Source organism: Anopheles maculipalpis, chromosome 2RL, assembly GCF_943734695.1.
Source record: "Anopheles maculipalpis chromosome 2RL, idAnoMacuDA_375_x, whole genome shotgun sequence".
NCBI lineage: Eukaryota > Metazoa > Arthropoda > Insecta > Diptera > Culicidae > Anopheles > Anopheles maculipalpis.
The window spans coordinates 15,816,465-15,830,842 of record NC_064871.1 but is presented as its reverse complement, the minus strand read 5'-3'; the positions used below and the strand labels follow the sequence as shown (position 1 = coordinate 15,830,842).

At 43.4% G+C, this 14,378-nt stretch overlaps 3 protein-coding genes across 4 annotated transcripts in view; 1 reads left to right on the top strand and 2 right to left on the bottom strand.

Annotated features, from left to right (window-relative positions):
• Positions 1-14,378, bottom strand: part of LOC126557017 (ankyrin repeat domain-containing protein 27-like) — a 74,059-nt gene that overhangs the window by 40,545 nt on the left and 19,136 nt on the right. The gene's annotated exons all lie outside the window — the stretch shown is intronic.
• LOC126557475 (dihydropyrimidinase) overlaps positions 2,854-14,378 on the top strand; it is a 445,624-nt gene continuing 434,099 nt past the window's right edge. For both annotated transcript variants that reach the window (XM_050213266.1, XM_050213265.1), the window contains exon 1: positions 2,854-2,858. The gene's annotated coding sequence lies outside the window, so the exon portion shown is untranslated. The remainder of the gene's footprint in view (positions 2,859-14,378) is intronic.
• Positions 8,831-11,769, bottom strand: LOC126557954 (nucleolysin TIAR). Its single transcript, XM_050213883.1, has 4 exons — positions 11,173-11,769; positions 10,510-11,069; positions 10,338-10,437; positions 8,831-9,613 (listed from the first exon to the last, which is right to left on the bottom strand). Exons 1-4 carry the CDS (start codon positions 11,723-11,725, stop codon positions 9,450-9,452), a joined length of 1,377 nt encoding a protein of 458 aa, XP_050069840.1. The 5' UTR covers positions 11,726-11,769; the 3' UTR covers positions 8,831-9,449.

Here is a 14,378-nt window from a genome sequence, read left to right as displayed (position 1 = left end):
CTTGACATCCGCATAGTTTAGTTATTCGAATGTATATTTCTGTCTATATGTAATGGTTAAGCACAAACGACACATTGTAAAATCAACTCTCGATCAATGCTGATCGGTGCTGATAGGTTGGTGGCTAATGTGCCATGGTGGTTTACACTCCTCCCGAAACATCGCAAGTTCTCCTATAGCCTATAGTCGTCAAAAAGAGGGATACTTCTGTTGGAACATGTAATGAACAGTGAAGTGTGGTAAATAGAGGCAAAAAACATAATGGTAACGTCCCAGTTGGGCGCAAGGCGCATTATCCTTGCTAAGGTATATGTGGAAAACAGGAAAGGACTTCTATTAGTTATGATCGCGCAGTGTAAAAATGAAAAGAAAATCCAGAAAATGAATTTTTATTGGTTTTGATTATTTTTTCTATTGCTTTTTATAATTATAATAAGTGGGTTTTAGATGTTTTCGATACTTTTCAATTTACGTTTTATATCATAAGATACAGAGCTTGCCTGTTGATGATGTAAATGCATCAATGATTTTGGTCAACACTGTCAACATTGTTTACCATGTCATCTGAAGCCATTAAAAGGTAATTTAGTTTAGTCTACCGTTTCATCTGTCTACCATAATCATTGATGATTTATCATGTAAAAAACCTCGATAAAAAGAAGGTTAGCATCAGAAGCCTATTGGTTATTTGGCAGCCTTTCCATAATATTTTCTCTCTTTTAAAAAAATTACCCTTGTACAATAAAATACGGTGAAGTACAATGAAACATAACGAAAAGCACAAAATTAGCCTCTTTTCAGTTGATAAAATTTGTCGTTGCTTTGCGCGTAACTATTGATATAACCATTTAGTAAAATAAATTGTACATTCCGGCGCCTTGCTGCTGCTGCCAGCCATTTCGAATAATGCGCAAAACTTTTTATTTCCCTTTTATTTCATATGAAACAGTTGCCTTGAAATTCAACCGAACAAAAGCCTGAAATGTTTGGTAAAAATCAAAACACTAACACAAGTAACGAAACAAAATCAAACCATTCAATATTCGCTTTTAATGATGCCATCATCATAATCATCATCATCCGCACCATTTAGGGGTACCAATAGTATTACTCATTCATTTGCATCAAGCTTACACGACGTGTGACCGCTGGAGCTTCCGGAGTGCTGCCCTGCCCGCACACAAAACCATAACCATTACAATTAAAAGACAACCATGGTAAAATCATAATACCGCCAAAGCAAATGCCTCAAGCAATCACACAAATTTGTCGATATTAGTGCATCGGAGGACGGTGTTTTTCCTCTGATGCAATCAACGATCGAGGGGTGCGTGCATTTTAGCATAGAACAGGAAAAAAAAAATCATCGATAAAAATACAAAATACATTTAAATAGTTTGCTGCTGAAAGGAGTTCTAAGGAGACAGTCAACCATTTGTACAAACACCAAATACGATTGTGAGGCACGCGATTTGGCCAAACCAAAAAAAGCAGCATGGCGATGACACGATGGTCGTGCTCTCCCTCTTAGCTAGGCGTTCAAGTCACCCGGTAAAATTAGGCTGCTTTACAAAGAGACTCCACATTCGGGTTGGGTGATTTTTGCTTTTATTTTGCGAGAAGTTATCAGCTCATTCCATCCAAAAGACGATTTGTAGAGTAAGCCAATCCGTCGTAGCGTTTAAAAAGGTAGTGTGTCCCCCAGTTGCCAGTTGTTAATATCTTCTGTCCCTTTACTTTTTCTTCTTCAACACAATCTTAGCGAAATATTTGTGCAGTTTTTAATAAGCAAAGTAGTAATTGATCTGGTGCAGAAGTTAACCGTTTATTCTGATTAGCATACACTACACAGCTCGACTGTGACAGCTTTTCGGGTCATCTTTCCATAGGGGAATCCTTCGAGCAGCTGGCGCGTATCGTGGGCAGTAGAGTAGTGTAATATGGCAAGGAAAATCATTTTAGCACTTGCTTTTTTTTTGCAATCAAACAAACCCAGTAAAGGAGTAAAGACACAGTCACATACAAATACACTAATTAGATTTCATAAAAAGTGTGGAAAATGAACAAAACAAATTGAACGAACAAAGTTAAATGAAACCACGCCACAAAATAAACGATAATCCAAAAAATTAAAACCATTGTGTTTATTTATTTATTTAATAACAACAATTGTCTTATTGGTGGAGTCAATAAGGCGGGTGCGGTAGTGGGTAATGGAAAGTAGGAAGTCACGTATTTGGTTGATCCTTATTAAATGAGACGCACGCTCTTAATGAAGGACCATTACGGCCAAAAATGTTGGATAAAGATAGAAGTTTTTTTGCCGAAGTCGACGAGAAGGAACGTTGAGTTCCGGGGAAAGGATATGAAGTAAGACTGCTTATGCGAATTTCCAGATACAATATCGGTCAGGACCAGCAATCGTTTACCGAAGAGAATGTTGATCTCCCATCTAGATGCTGACCGTCAATTCGTTGTAATGTACGTCCATTTTAAACCGAAGCATTTGATCGTGTCCCTCGTCGTATTTCCTCGCCTGATCCTGATCCTGAGACTTGGCTTACTTACTTACTTACTTTGCAGTCTTGACCTGCCGCAGCAGAATCCGGAACTGCTCACGGTCCCGCGCCGTCGTCCGCCAATCCGTTATCCCGGCCATGATGGCGGATGATTCTACGCCATCCTCCCACCTCAATCTGGGCTTACCACGCCTCCTCTGTCCGTGTGGACGGCCAAAAAGGACGGTGAGTTCGTCGTACAGTTCGTACTGCTCGTCGTTGTACGTCGTGCTACGTCTGTTTTGGGCAGGGTCCATGTCTCATAGGCGTTTATGAGTACTGAGACTTGACAGCGTACAAAAAACGTTTACGCGTTGAGCACACCGAAAGAACTTGAACCCAGGTCACCGACTACCGACCCTATCCAAGTCAGTGTCAGGTCGGTGGAGGGCTGGAAAGTCTTGAGATAAGATAAGATCACATGCTCAGAACCTATTCGTTTCCTCAATCTCCTCTAAATAGCATCGTCGGCCTCAACCTGCTTTCTTCTCTGCTTGCTTTCTTCCCTGCTTGGTATACGTTCCATCCCGTATACTCCGATCCCGTCTTAGCCGGACCAAAACGTCGTACGCAATTTGCCAGAAATGTCCTTATACTAATGTGTGTACGAATTTTCAACTGTTTCGCTAACTTATTTAATTATTTTTATCGTCTTCGTACTCGTAATGTCTAGTCCTGTGTACCCATGTATGTTTTCCCTTTTTACCTTTTTAAGTTAAGATTAGCTTTTAAGAATTTTTGTTAATTCTATTAATGGAAAACGAAACAAATGCATTAAATTGAATATGAGAGCACCGGGGGATGGTGTATCCTTGGAGGTATTAGAGAGCGTCGAGAGGAAGCCAGCAACCAGCAGAGACCTCACTCTGGTATCCAGATTACGCTGCCGCCCATGGTGGAGCCAACCTCATCAGCAGTAAAGCGCCTTTAGACATAATAGGTCTCGTATTTCAGACGCCATACGAGTTGATATAATCACAACAACATAGTTGATATGATCATTAAACGAAAGGTACAGCAAGATCTTATGTGAGGGACACTCTACTTATTACTTAAACTTACTAACTTACATATATGATTAGCCTTTTGAAGATACATCAACCGGCAAAAGCATCATCGAAGCATTGGAGGGAGTGGAAGTCTCAAGACGAAGAAAAAGGTACAGCAAAACTTTATATCGTCAGCGTACAGTAGACATCCGTTCGATGGGAAACATTTGATGCAGTCCGAGAAGAAAAGGGAGAACAGTAAAGGACTCAAGACGCCACCCTGAGGAACACCAGACTTGCCAATGAACGGCTATGAGAGAACCCTCTCAGCCCTTGCCCTTCGGGAAGGAAAAGAGCCAGAAAAGCTAGGTTCCACTGAGCCCCATTCATTCGAGCTTGGCCAAGAGCAGTTTGTGGGATAAGCAGTCGAACACTACCTTGGAGTCGGTATAAATGGCATGACCTGTTTACCAGCAAACGAGCAACATTCGAGATGAACTGACTCTTCTCTTGAAGTTCGGTATCATCTAGGCCTGCTCTCCAGAGCGAAGGACATGCTCCAAAATTAACCGACCTAGTAAATACGATCAGCACTGAGGAGGGAATACCGTCAGGACCGGAAGAGAAGGAGCGCTTCAGCAGAGCAAGTGCAGTGAGTATCTGTGGTGTATAAATCCAAACAAATCTCCTTGGGATCCTAACCAATGTTAATGCGCGTTTCTTTCGTAACAAAAAACATTCCAATGTTTTATTTTTGTTTTTTTTATCCATTTCATTCATCATTCAGCTCTCCTTACCTCTCACTTCACTCACACACACACACGTTTATTACTTCTTTCCTTCCCTTTTACATCGTTTACTATTTTCCTTTTCTTATTTCATTTTTAAAATAACTATAATAATTGATTCGTCGTCATTATCCAACCATCGTGTTTTTTTTCTTCTTTCTTACCACGCCTTTTCTTCCATTTTTTTGTTATTTTTTTGTGTTGTAGTTTTTCGTTTTTTTTTTAACTTTGTTTTGTTTAAGTTTCCAATTTTGTTTTGTATATCACACAGTTCTCTCATTTGCGCAAACCTTTTCCCAATCTTACCGTACACTATATACTCGCGCATCTTAACCTACTTGCATTTTTATCCTATTTCTATCCTTTTTTAATCCTGTCTTGCTGTGTTTGTCCTTCCCTTTCCCACCCGGGTGCATACATTACAGGTATACAGGCTGAGAGTCGGTAACAGTTTTTCATTTTTGTGTTGCTACTTTCGTTGTACCTGTCCCATTTCCCTTACCCTTTTTTTTGCACTCCTTTACACACCTCTTTTCTGCATCTTTCTTGTATGTCTTTTTGTCCTTTTCGGATCTCATGCTTCGCTATGCTTAATTTTCAAATAGTTTACCACTTAAAGAGTACGTTTACACTAAAGTTTGTTTTCTCTCCTTTTCGCTCTTTTTTTTTTTTTAATATTAATTCACTCATTTGCTCAATCTCGTTGCTTTCTAGTTGATGCAGAGGATGACGGAGAGCTGCTCCTTATAATGCTCATGTTTGCGCAGTTCCCACATACTCTCTTACATACATAAGAAGTTTTATATCTAGTTCATTACCGAAAATAGTAATTCTTAAATAATTGGCTTCCTTCTCCTTTTCTCACTTTCACTACCAAACCCTCTTCTCACACTCTTTCATCCCAATTGTTGGAGCATTCATTCCATCTTTTCACCCGCCTTTTAACTCTTTTAGTTATGTTTTGTGATAGTATAGTAACTTACTCACTAGGACAGAGCTTAACGGCTAGTTTTCTTAAAGAACTACTATCTCTTGCCTGCTCCCCCCCCCCCCCCCCCCCTTCCCGCCTTTACTACGGTCATCCAACCCCAATTGCAGTCCCGCAGTAGCACGTTTCCTTGGCTGATCTAATCCAGATCTCGCGACCACCATTCGATGATGTTGTTGTGTCTTCTCGTGTATCGTGTAACGGATTTCTCATCAAACTGGATGGTTCACACACCCACACATACATTCCGTTTTGTCCCGGTTTTGTAACATTGCCACCAGCGTTACCAGTTAGGAGGCAGAGTTTATTATTTAGCCTGCAGGCCCTACACAGCACACGAGCCTTTCAGTCGAGAGAAGTCGCCTACCACGTCTACAAACACTTAAGAGAACAGAAAACGGGTTGCGTTATAGAAGGAGAACAAAATCGGTTCAAAAGGAAAAAAAAAACATTTCACAATTATTACAAGTCACAATTTCCGTTCCCTTCCGTAAAACGCATTCCCTGTTGTGTAGGCCCTACTACTAAACAAGCAACAACAACAAAAAACGTAGAATATAATCTTGTACACTGGAGTGATTTGGCCACTGCTGCTGCTTTTCTTCTCTCTTTATTTCTTTGTGTTGCTTTTTTATTATTAAATTCACACACACACGCACGCAAACACACCCAAAGGACCTCTCGCCCTCCCTTTCTTTTTACGTTTCAAATTCCCCCATTATCCCAACCCCGCTAAATGGAAGATTTTGGGAACTTCTTTTCCTGACACACTTTCTCATCAACAACCTGTTTTTTTTTTTGTCGAAACGCAACACAGAGTTTAAAAATCTGTCAACATAATATGCAAAGCGAATGGTACCGAACCACTCCTTTCCTTTCGTTTCCTGAGATGCATATTCTGCGCTGGGTTACGGAGGCATCGCCGCCCAGTCCAGAAAACCCTCCAATATCTGTTTCCCTCGTACGTATCCGTTTTATTTAACCTATCGTGTGCGCAATGGCCTCGCTCTTTCTATGCCGCCGCCTGCAAGCATTCATTATTGAATCAATTCAAAAACCTAGTTGTCCAATCCAACCAGGATATTCGTCCAAAGAATCTCTATTGTTCTCGCGTGGGTTGTGTCTTACTTATTTACTGTTATTTAGCTAATAACTTACATGTGACCGCGCGGCACACAAACTTACAACACAATAGTAGTTTTTCACATCCCCACGCGCGCGTGCCACATCGATTTTTCATCCACGTGGTGACCTTTTTTTTGTCGTTTTTGTCTGTTTTTTTTCTGTTCTTGTCTATTCCATATCCAAATTTTCTCTAACCATCGTCCTAGATTCTCTTCGCTAGTGAAAGAGGTATTTTTCGTAGTTGTTGTGTGTGTTGTGCGTTTAATTGGTATAATAAATATATCACCGCCAGCCTTCGTTCTCTGCACAAAAAAAAAAAAAACATTCGTCATTTGCCAAACTTCTTTATAGCAGTACAGGTCTCCTGATGTGTTGCAGTAGCAAAGCACGTTATCTCGAACCTCTTTACTTTTGGATTTTCTTGGCTTGTAAAGCACCCAGCAGCATTAGCATCGTCATTTTACTACGTACGTTTCCCTATGCAACCATAAATTCGTCGGCCTAGGAAGAGAAAATGCAAGTGGTAGCAGTGGTGGTTCTGTTCATTGCTTCGCTCTTTTTTGGAATTGCTTTACCAAAACCAGCTCGCGCATAAAAGAAGATAAGAGCGGATAAAATGATCCTCCTTGTCTTCTATATATTTGCAACCCATTCAAGCATCCTTTCGCAGTCGGTAATAGCAACACGTACTAGAGTTCCCCTTTTGCATACCAACACGGCGGCACACTGCATAGAACACAACCTTCATCAAACTGGGCGGGTGCGCGTGTGTTGCTGCCAAATAATGCAATTTAAAAAAAGGGGGATTTTGTTACCCTTTTTTCTAGTGCAGCAGATGGGTTACCCGAAAACAACCGCGCCTTTGTTACCTTTTTTTCTGGTTGGTGGTGTCTGTGAATTTGAAAGTGCAACACAAAAAGCAATGAAACGCAATCCTTTGTGTTCTTAGTTTTCCATCTCTGTCTTTCCGGTCTTCTAGTAACTGGTTTTCATTCAATGTTTTGCGGCTATCTGGTTTAGAGGAACATCGTTGTCATTTTTGCTCACTGAGAGCAGTGTTTTAAAACAAAAATTTTAATCGAATGCAAATGTGCAACCCGATACCGACTGTAGTTCACACCGGTAGATGGAAAGACGATCAAGCATCGATGGATCAAAGGTGACAATATTAAACATAGGGTGTGTGTGTTTGTGTGTGTGTGTCTTACGTTAATGATCCGTACTACTACTAGAGTTTACAAATCACTCGTAAAAAGTATTCTGCAGTGTAAGACAAAGTCACAATGCGCTGGGAGTTGAAAAACTTATCCAAAAGCTGTGATTGATTTTACATTTGAATATTTTTGTTGCACCTTTCTGCTGTAGGCGAGTCTTCGGCTTCGAGACTTTGCCCTTCACTTGCACCATTAGTTGTAAATGAGCTGCTGTGGTTGCACGCAACATCGTCCTGTTGATCTGTACTTGCACTGTAATCCAAATCCGTCGTCGCCTGATGCTCCATCAAACGAACTTTTGCAGGCCTAGCCATCGCTGATGGGTCGTGATCGTCATCATTCAAAATTAGCTTGTGCTTTTGCAAAGGTCGACCGCTTTCAAGTCTCGCGGTAATGACGCCTTGGTCATTGTTATTTGTACAGTCGTCTGGGATCTGGTATTCCCCCAGTTGTGGAATGGAGGGCGGAATACCATCCTCAACGAACGCGGATGTTACTATTGCCGTGCTTTGATCTGCTCCTGTCCCTGTTGCTGACAAACCAGCATTTCTAGTAAAGCTAGAGTGTGGAAGAACTCCCTCGCTATCTCCACTGTTGCTGATATAAGGTTCATTGCTTTGTATTTTTGTTATCATCGGCATCAACACGGTTGACATTGGCGAAATAAAATCACCACCACCACTACCACCACTGGCCTTCGACGATGATGAGGACGGAGACAGACCATCGGCAGTAGCCCGATGGGGAAGATTAACCATACCAATGGTATCGTTATGGCTATTACTATTAAGACTACTAACACTACTACTAGTACTACTACCGGTGGACGACGTCGATAGTAACATTACCGAGGGTACCGGCGAGGCTAGCGTTGCGATCGCACTTGTCGCCCCAACGGTAGCAGCTAACGTGCACACGGTCGTATCCGTTCCGCCATCGCTGGAAGAAACTAAAACTGATGGAATGCTGCTCGTGGCGCAGGCTTCAACGGTCGTCACCGTACAATTTCGCACGCCCGACGACGTAGTAGTGGATGGAACTATGCTCTCAACGACGTTTGTTTGCGTTTTGCTTGATAGTGCTTTTTTCGTCCTAAAGGCGTTCATTGGCAGGAATGCTGTCGCCGCCGGTGTCTGATAGTGTTGGGAATGACGATATGGGCGCTGCTGTTGTTGGGCTGCGGTTGCTGCGGCCGCTGCTGCGATAGCCACCGCTATCGCATTTGCCGTCGTCATTTGGTGTGCAGAGGACTGTTGCGCCGTGTACGTCGACGGATTGAGTGGAAGACGTTGATGACGATGATGGGTGCCACCTAAAAGCAGAGTGCTTCCACCGCCTCCATCGTTTACTCCGTTCGAGTGAGCCACCATTAGCTGGGAGGACGAAACCACCGTTGCTGAAGGCTGTCGTTGGATGCCTTTATTATTAAAAGCGGCAACCATTGCCGCAACAGTCGAGCTGTTTTTAGTGGAACTATTATTGCCGAGCAGTAGGGATCCCACACTATTGTTGGTACCGGCAGCAGACGATACGGACAGACTGTCGATTGCGTTCGAAGGTAACAAAGATCCTGATGCAACGGAAGGAACGGGCAGGTTGGGCAGCAAGCAAAAGTTGGTTTTGCTATTGCCGGCCATTGCTGACGGCGGCGGTGAAACTAGGTTTAGGAGGCTGTTGTTAAACTTTTTCATATTACTGATACTACTAGCGTGGTTCTTGGAATTGTGAGCGCTTGGTTTTATGCCGGTGCTGATGTCGTTGCTGGTGGTGTAATTTTTCAATAGTTCTCATTGCGTTTGGAACTGCGGCAACGGTGCATACATCACGGGTTGCTGTGAGGATGCTGCAGCCGCTGCTGCTGCTGCTGCCGCCGCCGCACCATTCGTTGCTACCGTCGGGACGGTTTGCATGCCCCAGCCAGCCGCCATGTTTGGTTGCATCATACGGTAGCCTACGGAAGTAAAGAAAACTTAGCATTAAATTTCGCGTTATTGCTAGAATACTGCGCGTGCACATGCTATACAGATGGACAATTGTTTGTTATATTCATTTTTTGTTTTATCTCTATTGTTGCGAACTGCTTTTTTGTCTTAACAAACTTTAAGTTCAGGCTGGCCGTGTAATGGCTTGCAAGTAGTGATGGGTAAATTCTCAAATATCGTGCATTCGGATTCCGAAGGAGCTTCGACTCCGAAACTTTACTAAGGGGGGGGGGGGGGGGGAGGGGGGGGAGGGTTGGGTAAGGAAAGCTATTTGAATTTCGGCTCTGATTCCAAAGAAAAATCCCAAAAGAAATTGACTCCGGAGCAACCTTCTGTTGCTCCACTCGGGATTTTTTTTCCGGAGTGGCATCCAATTTTTATACGTCTGAGTCGAAGTGTATTCATGAATCCACTCCGGAGTTTCCAATACTACTTGCTAGACTTATTACCACGTAACCGAAATGCTACGAAGGACAGTATACACATTACGGTATGGACGGTATGGAGTATGGATGGATTTCGATACCCATTCCAGCCGATTGAAGACCGGAGTAATAGTAGGCCTCGGCCCCCGGACCGCGCACGTTGAAAACTAAATTTTGCTTGTTAGTTTAACGATTTACTAGCTCACGTGTCGATCATACAATGGCTTACTAGACACACTCAAAACATTGTTACGCATTATTTACAAACCTGCTGTACCAGTTTGCTGTGGAGCTGCTGGAGCATAGGCGGTCGGGTAAGTGTAATACCCTTGCTGCATGTACTGTGTCTGTATCTGTGGGTATCCTCCCTAAAATGGCAACCAAGCAGTGAAATGTAAGCAACAAGTTGAATGATATCTTATGCACCGACTTCTACTTACCGGAAACCAGTACGCCATTTGACCGTAGGCTGCGGCCGAGTAAGGATACTGGGCACCGGCTGCAGCCGCCGCCGCCGTGGCCTGCGTAAGCTGTGGATTGGCACTGTGCTGCTGAGCGACGGCGGCAGCCGCAGCAGCAGCAGCAGCCGCCGCATTCGGCTGCATAGGCTGCAGAGGGCTGACGATGCCATTCATGCTCATGCCGATCATACCGGAGGCGGCAGCCGCTGCAATCGCGGATGCGTTCATGCCGTTACTGTTCACGTCCCCTCCATTCTCCTTGCCCCAGTAACACTTGACCGGATGTCCCTGAACCTCGCTGTTGTGTATACCTTCAATGGCGCGAGCGGCCGATTCTTTGCTCGCAAACCGGATAAACGCGTAGCCCTTGTCTTTGAACACTCGCGTGTCGTTGATGTGCCCAAACTGTGCGAAAAGTTTCTGTATCAGCTCGTCAGTTATTGCATTTGGCGGAAACCCGCCAAAATAGACAGTCGTGTTGGTTGGGCTGGTGTTGTTGTAGATTTCCTCAAAACCGGGTGTTTTGCCCGTTTTAATTCCTGGATGAACGTTGAAGAAAAGATAAACAGAACATAAACAGACGTTAATAAGATTCGCCCGTACCGTACAAGTTTTATGTCTACCACAAATCCTCTGGCTTACCTTTAGAGTTCTCTCTAGGTGCTGGCGGCTTCCGTGTCGACCAGTTCGTTCGGATCGACCTCGATCCAAGCCATTGACCGTTCATTATAGTGATCGCATTTTCTGCCTCGGCCTTCTTCACAAACGATACGAACGCGTACCCCCTGGATTTGAGCGTTTGGGGATCACGCACTATGCGACAGTTGGAGATTTCGCCAAATGGCGCGAACGCTTCCCGCAGCGTTTCTGTGTCAATTTCTGGGCTGAGATCGCCGACGAAAATGTGATGGTGTTGGCTCGTGTCCGTTTTCGGCTGATTTCCCGCGCTCGTTGCCCAGTTCACCCGGATTTCCTTCTTCAGAAACATGCGCTTGTTCATGGCCGAAAGTGCCGTCTGGGCCGACTGATGATTATCGTACTCGATAAAAGCGAATGGATCAATCGTACCTTCGCGTATAATTTTGCAACTCTTCACTGTGCCCATCTGACTGAACAGTGTGCATAGCAGCTCCTCCGTTACTGATGTGTCGAGGCTGCCCACGTACAGTGTCTTGGGATACGTATCGTCTGTCATTTTGCTAGGTTTCTATGCACCGTCAACACAGCCAACTTAGATCTCTCTGCTCAAAAGCCAACTCTGTGAATCTACTTGTTCACAGTTTTTTTTTTTCCCCCGGATGTTCCTGGGGAGGATTTTTCTTGTTTTACGAGAAGTTTAAGGTTTTTTGCTTTTAAATCTCCGGACACCGGATTCCAGCCTGACTTCAGTGAAGTTTTATCGTAATAGTGTGCAGCTGAACGACGACGACGACTACCACCATACACGCAAAATCCTACACACTTCGTTTGTGCTCCTTCCACGCACTTATGCACGCACATACACAAATACACACAAGCGCATATGTTTGACGTGCATTCGAGCAAGCGCGCGTACTTTGTAGCTACGGTATTTGGCCAATTTCGCTGAATGCTGCGATGCTTCTACACTAAATCAGTCGAGAGGAGAGCGTTGTGAGAGGACCTAAAAGTGGAACTTCTTATCCTTGGTGTTGTCTCTTTTGGGTACTTTTGGGTTCTTTTCTCGAACACCGAGGCCGCACTGCGTTTACTTCCGATTTTCTTCTTAATTTACGTTAGCTTTTTGCCGGTCACTTTTTGACAGAGCTGTGCGTTGTTTGAGCTGGGGGGCCCGCGGAAGAATATCCTTTTGGCAAGCCAGTACTCACTGTTCCCCGGTTTCTCCGAATGACTGTTCGCTTATTATCATTCACTACATGAGCACAAACACACACACACACGCACCAACAGCGGAAACACTACCGTGTCTCCTTACAAGAATTCACGACCGATTCGCAGATGCATCCAGATTTTCACGTTTTATCACCGGCAACTATTCGGTTGCGGAAAACTTTGTACCAGACTTTACTTTCTTTAACATCCCTAAAACGATAAGAAAATCTTAAATAATTTTTAAAAAAATATACACACACATAAAAGATATCTTTAACGCCATTCAAATCTGTATCAAACCGCGATTGTCACCTCATCCATCGAAATCTCACACATGCATATTGAGCCGTGTTGTATATGCCACTTTCGCCATTCTTTCCACCACTTTCTGTGTCCACTGCTTTTTCTTTGAACTCTCACGCACACAACGGCGCAAAGCTTTTACCTTCAAACATCCAATCTGCACCGCACTCTTCAGCGCGGGGCTCTCGCTCAAACAACATAACACTACCACTACCAACAAACACCATCGCACACTCTGTTGAGCACACAAAGCCCTGAATGCTCCCTATTTTCACCTCAAATCATATCTGTATCGTTCGCTCGGCAAGCGGATTATTATCACACAAACCGCACCGTATTTTGTAATTGCAAAGAAAGTACAAATCATTCCATTTTCGAAAGGATTTGTATATTCTTAACTCTGTCTGCGAACCTAACGGCGGCTAGAAGGCTGTCGCCCGGTTCAGCTGCAGCAGCTACTATACTGACCAACCACCACCACCACCACCATCTGCCCCTTTCTTTTTCCACCCAAAGGAACAAACACGTACCACCACCGCCAAAGTATTTCGATGCAGCTCCAAAGCCTGGAGTTGCGAGAGATAAGCGTATACCGTACGCTGTTGTTAATGTACTTCGTCGGCGGCTTAACTTCACTTTGCTGTGGCCCAAAAAAGCACACACAGCCCTGTTTTGCGGTACAGGCGGATAAAATGAAATATTCACTCTAACCGGACGGTCCGTACTCGTTTTCTCCCAATCTTCTTTCTTCACACTGCTTCGCTTCTTCTTCGTTAAAGTTCAATTGTGTACGCTAATGTTGGCAGTCATGTTTTGGCCCTGTGAAAAAGATATGTGGAATGTACCGGTTCATTCGGAAAATTTGTTTTTGGGGCCAAAAACACGCATTATTTATCAATTACCGTGTTTATATTATTTTTAATATATTATTTTGTGCTTAATAAAAATAAAATTCATTGCCAATGACAAATTTATTCGAAATTTTTGACAAAAGGTTGTGGTTGCAGTACTCACTTACCATGTTGTAAACGCAGGTTGAATGCAACGAACGCACATTGGGTCAAAGTAATTTTCTATTCTACCCTGTTTAGTTCATCAATGTACAGAAGCATCAGACCAGAATTTCACTATGTATTGTAGCGGGACGACAATTAATTAACAATGCCTCATTCCAAATGGTAAATGAGGTAATTTTACACTATAAAAACAAAACAATGGCCAGATGATGAACACCGTTTCTTGAGAAGAGAGAAAGATATACAAACACACACACGCGCCACCCGAAATGTCAATCAGACGTAAAATGGCTAGAAAGTACGAGAAAACAATACCAGTACGAATGAGAAAGCCATATCGTCTGCAACCAAATGTTTAGTGAAACGTTTTACGCATATAATGAAGTCGGTCATCGTCATCGTTCAATCACGATAAAAAAAAAACAGCTGCTCACCAGTATCCGGATTGTTTACACTGGTTGCATTTGCCGAAATAATTATGTGCAAAGAGTTTTAGCAGTGATCTCCTGAAGCCAGAAACTCGCCCATTTCGTCGCTGTCGCATTTCGTCGCGACGGAGAACGACGGGCTTATAGAAAGTCGATGTTATTGGTGTGTATATCAAGAATCTGTTTCTGTGTGTTTGGTTCGTTGACAAAATAGCAAAAAGAAAGTTACCAGCTTGTCAGCCGCTTTGTG

Excerpts from the sequence above, each read along its gene's own strand:
- LOC126557954 (XM_050213883.1), bottom strand. The coding sequence starts at position 11,725 with ATGACAGACGATACGTATCCCAAGACACTGTACGTGGGCAGCCTCGAC. Across the intron at positions 11,070-11,172 it reads ACCTAGAGAGAACTCTAAAG|GAATTAAAACGGGCAAAACA; the intron begins GTAAGCCAGAGG and ends ACGTTCATCCAG. Across the intron at positions 9,614-10,337 it reads ACAGCAAACTGGTACAGCAG|GCTACCGTATGATGCAACCA; the intron begins GTTTGTAAATAA and ends TTACTTCCGTAG.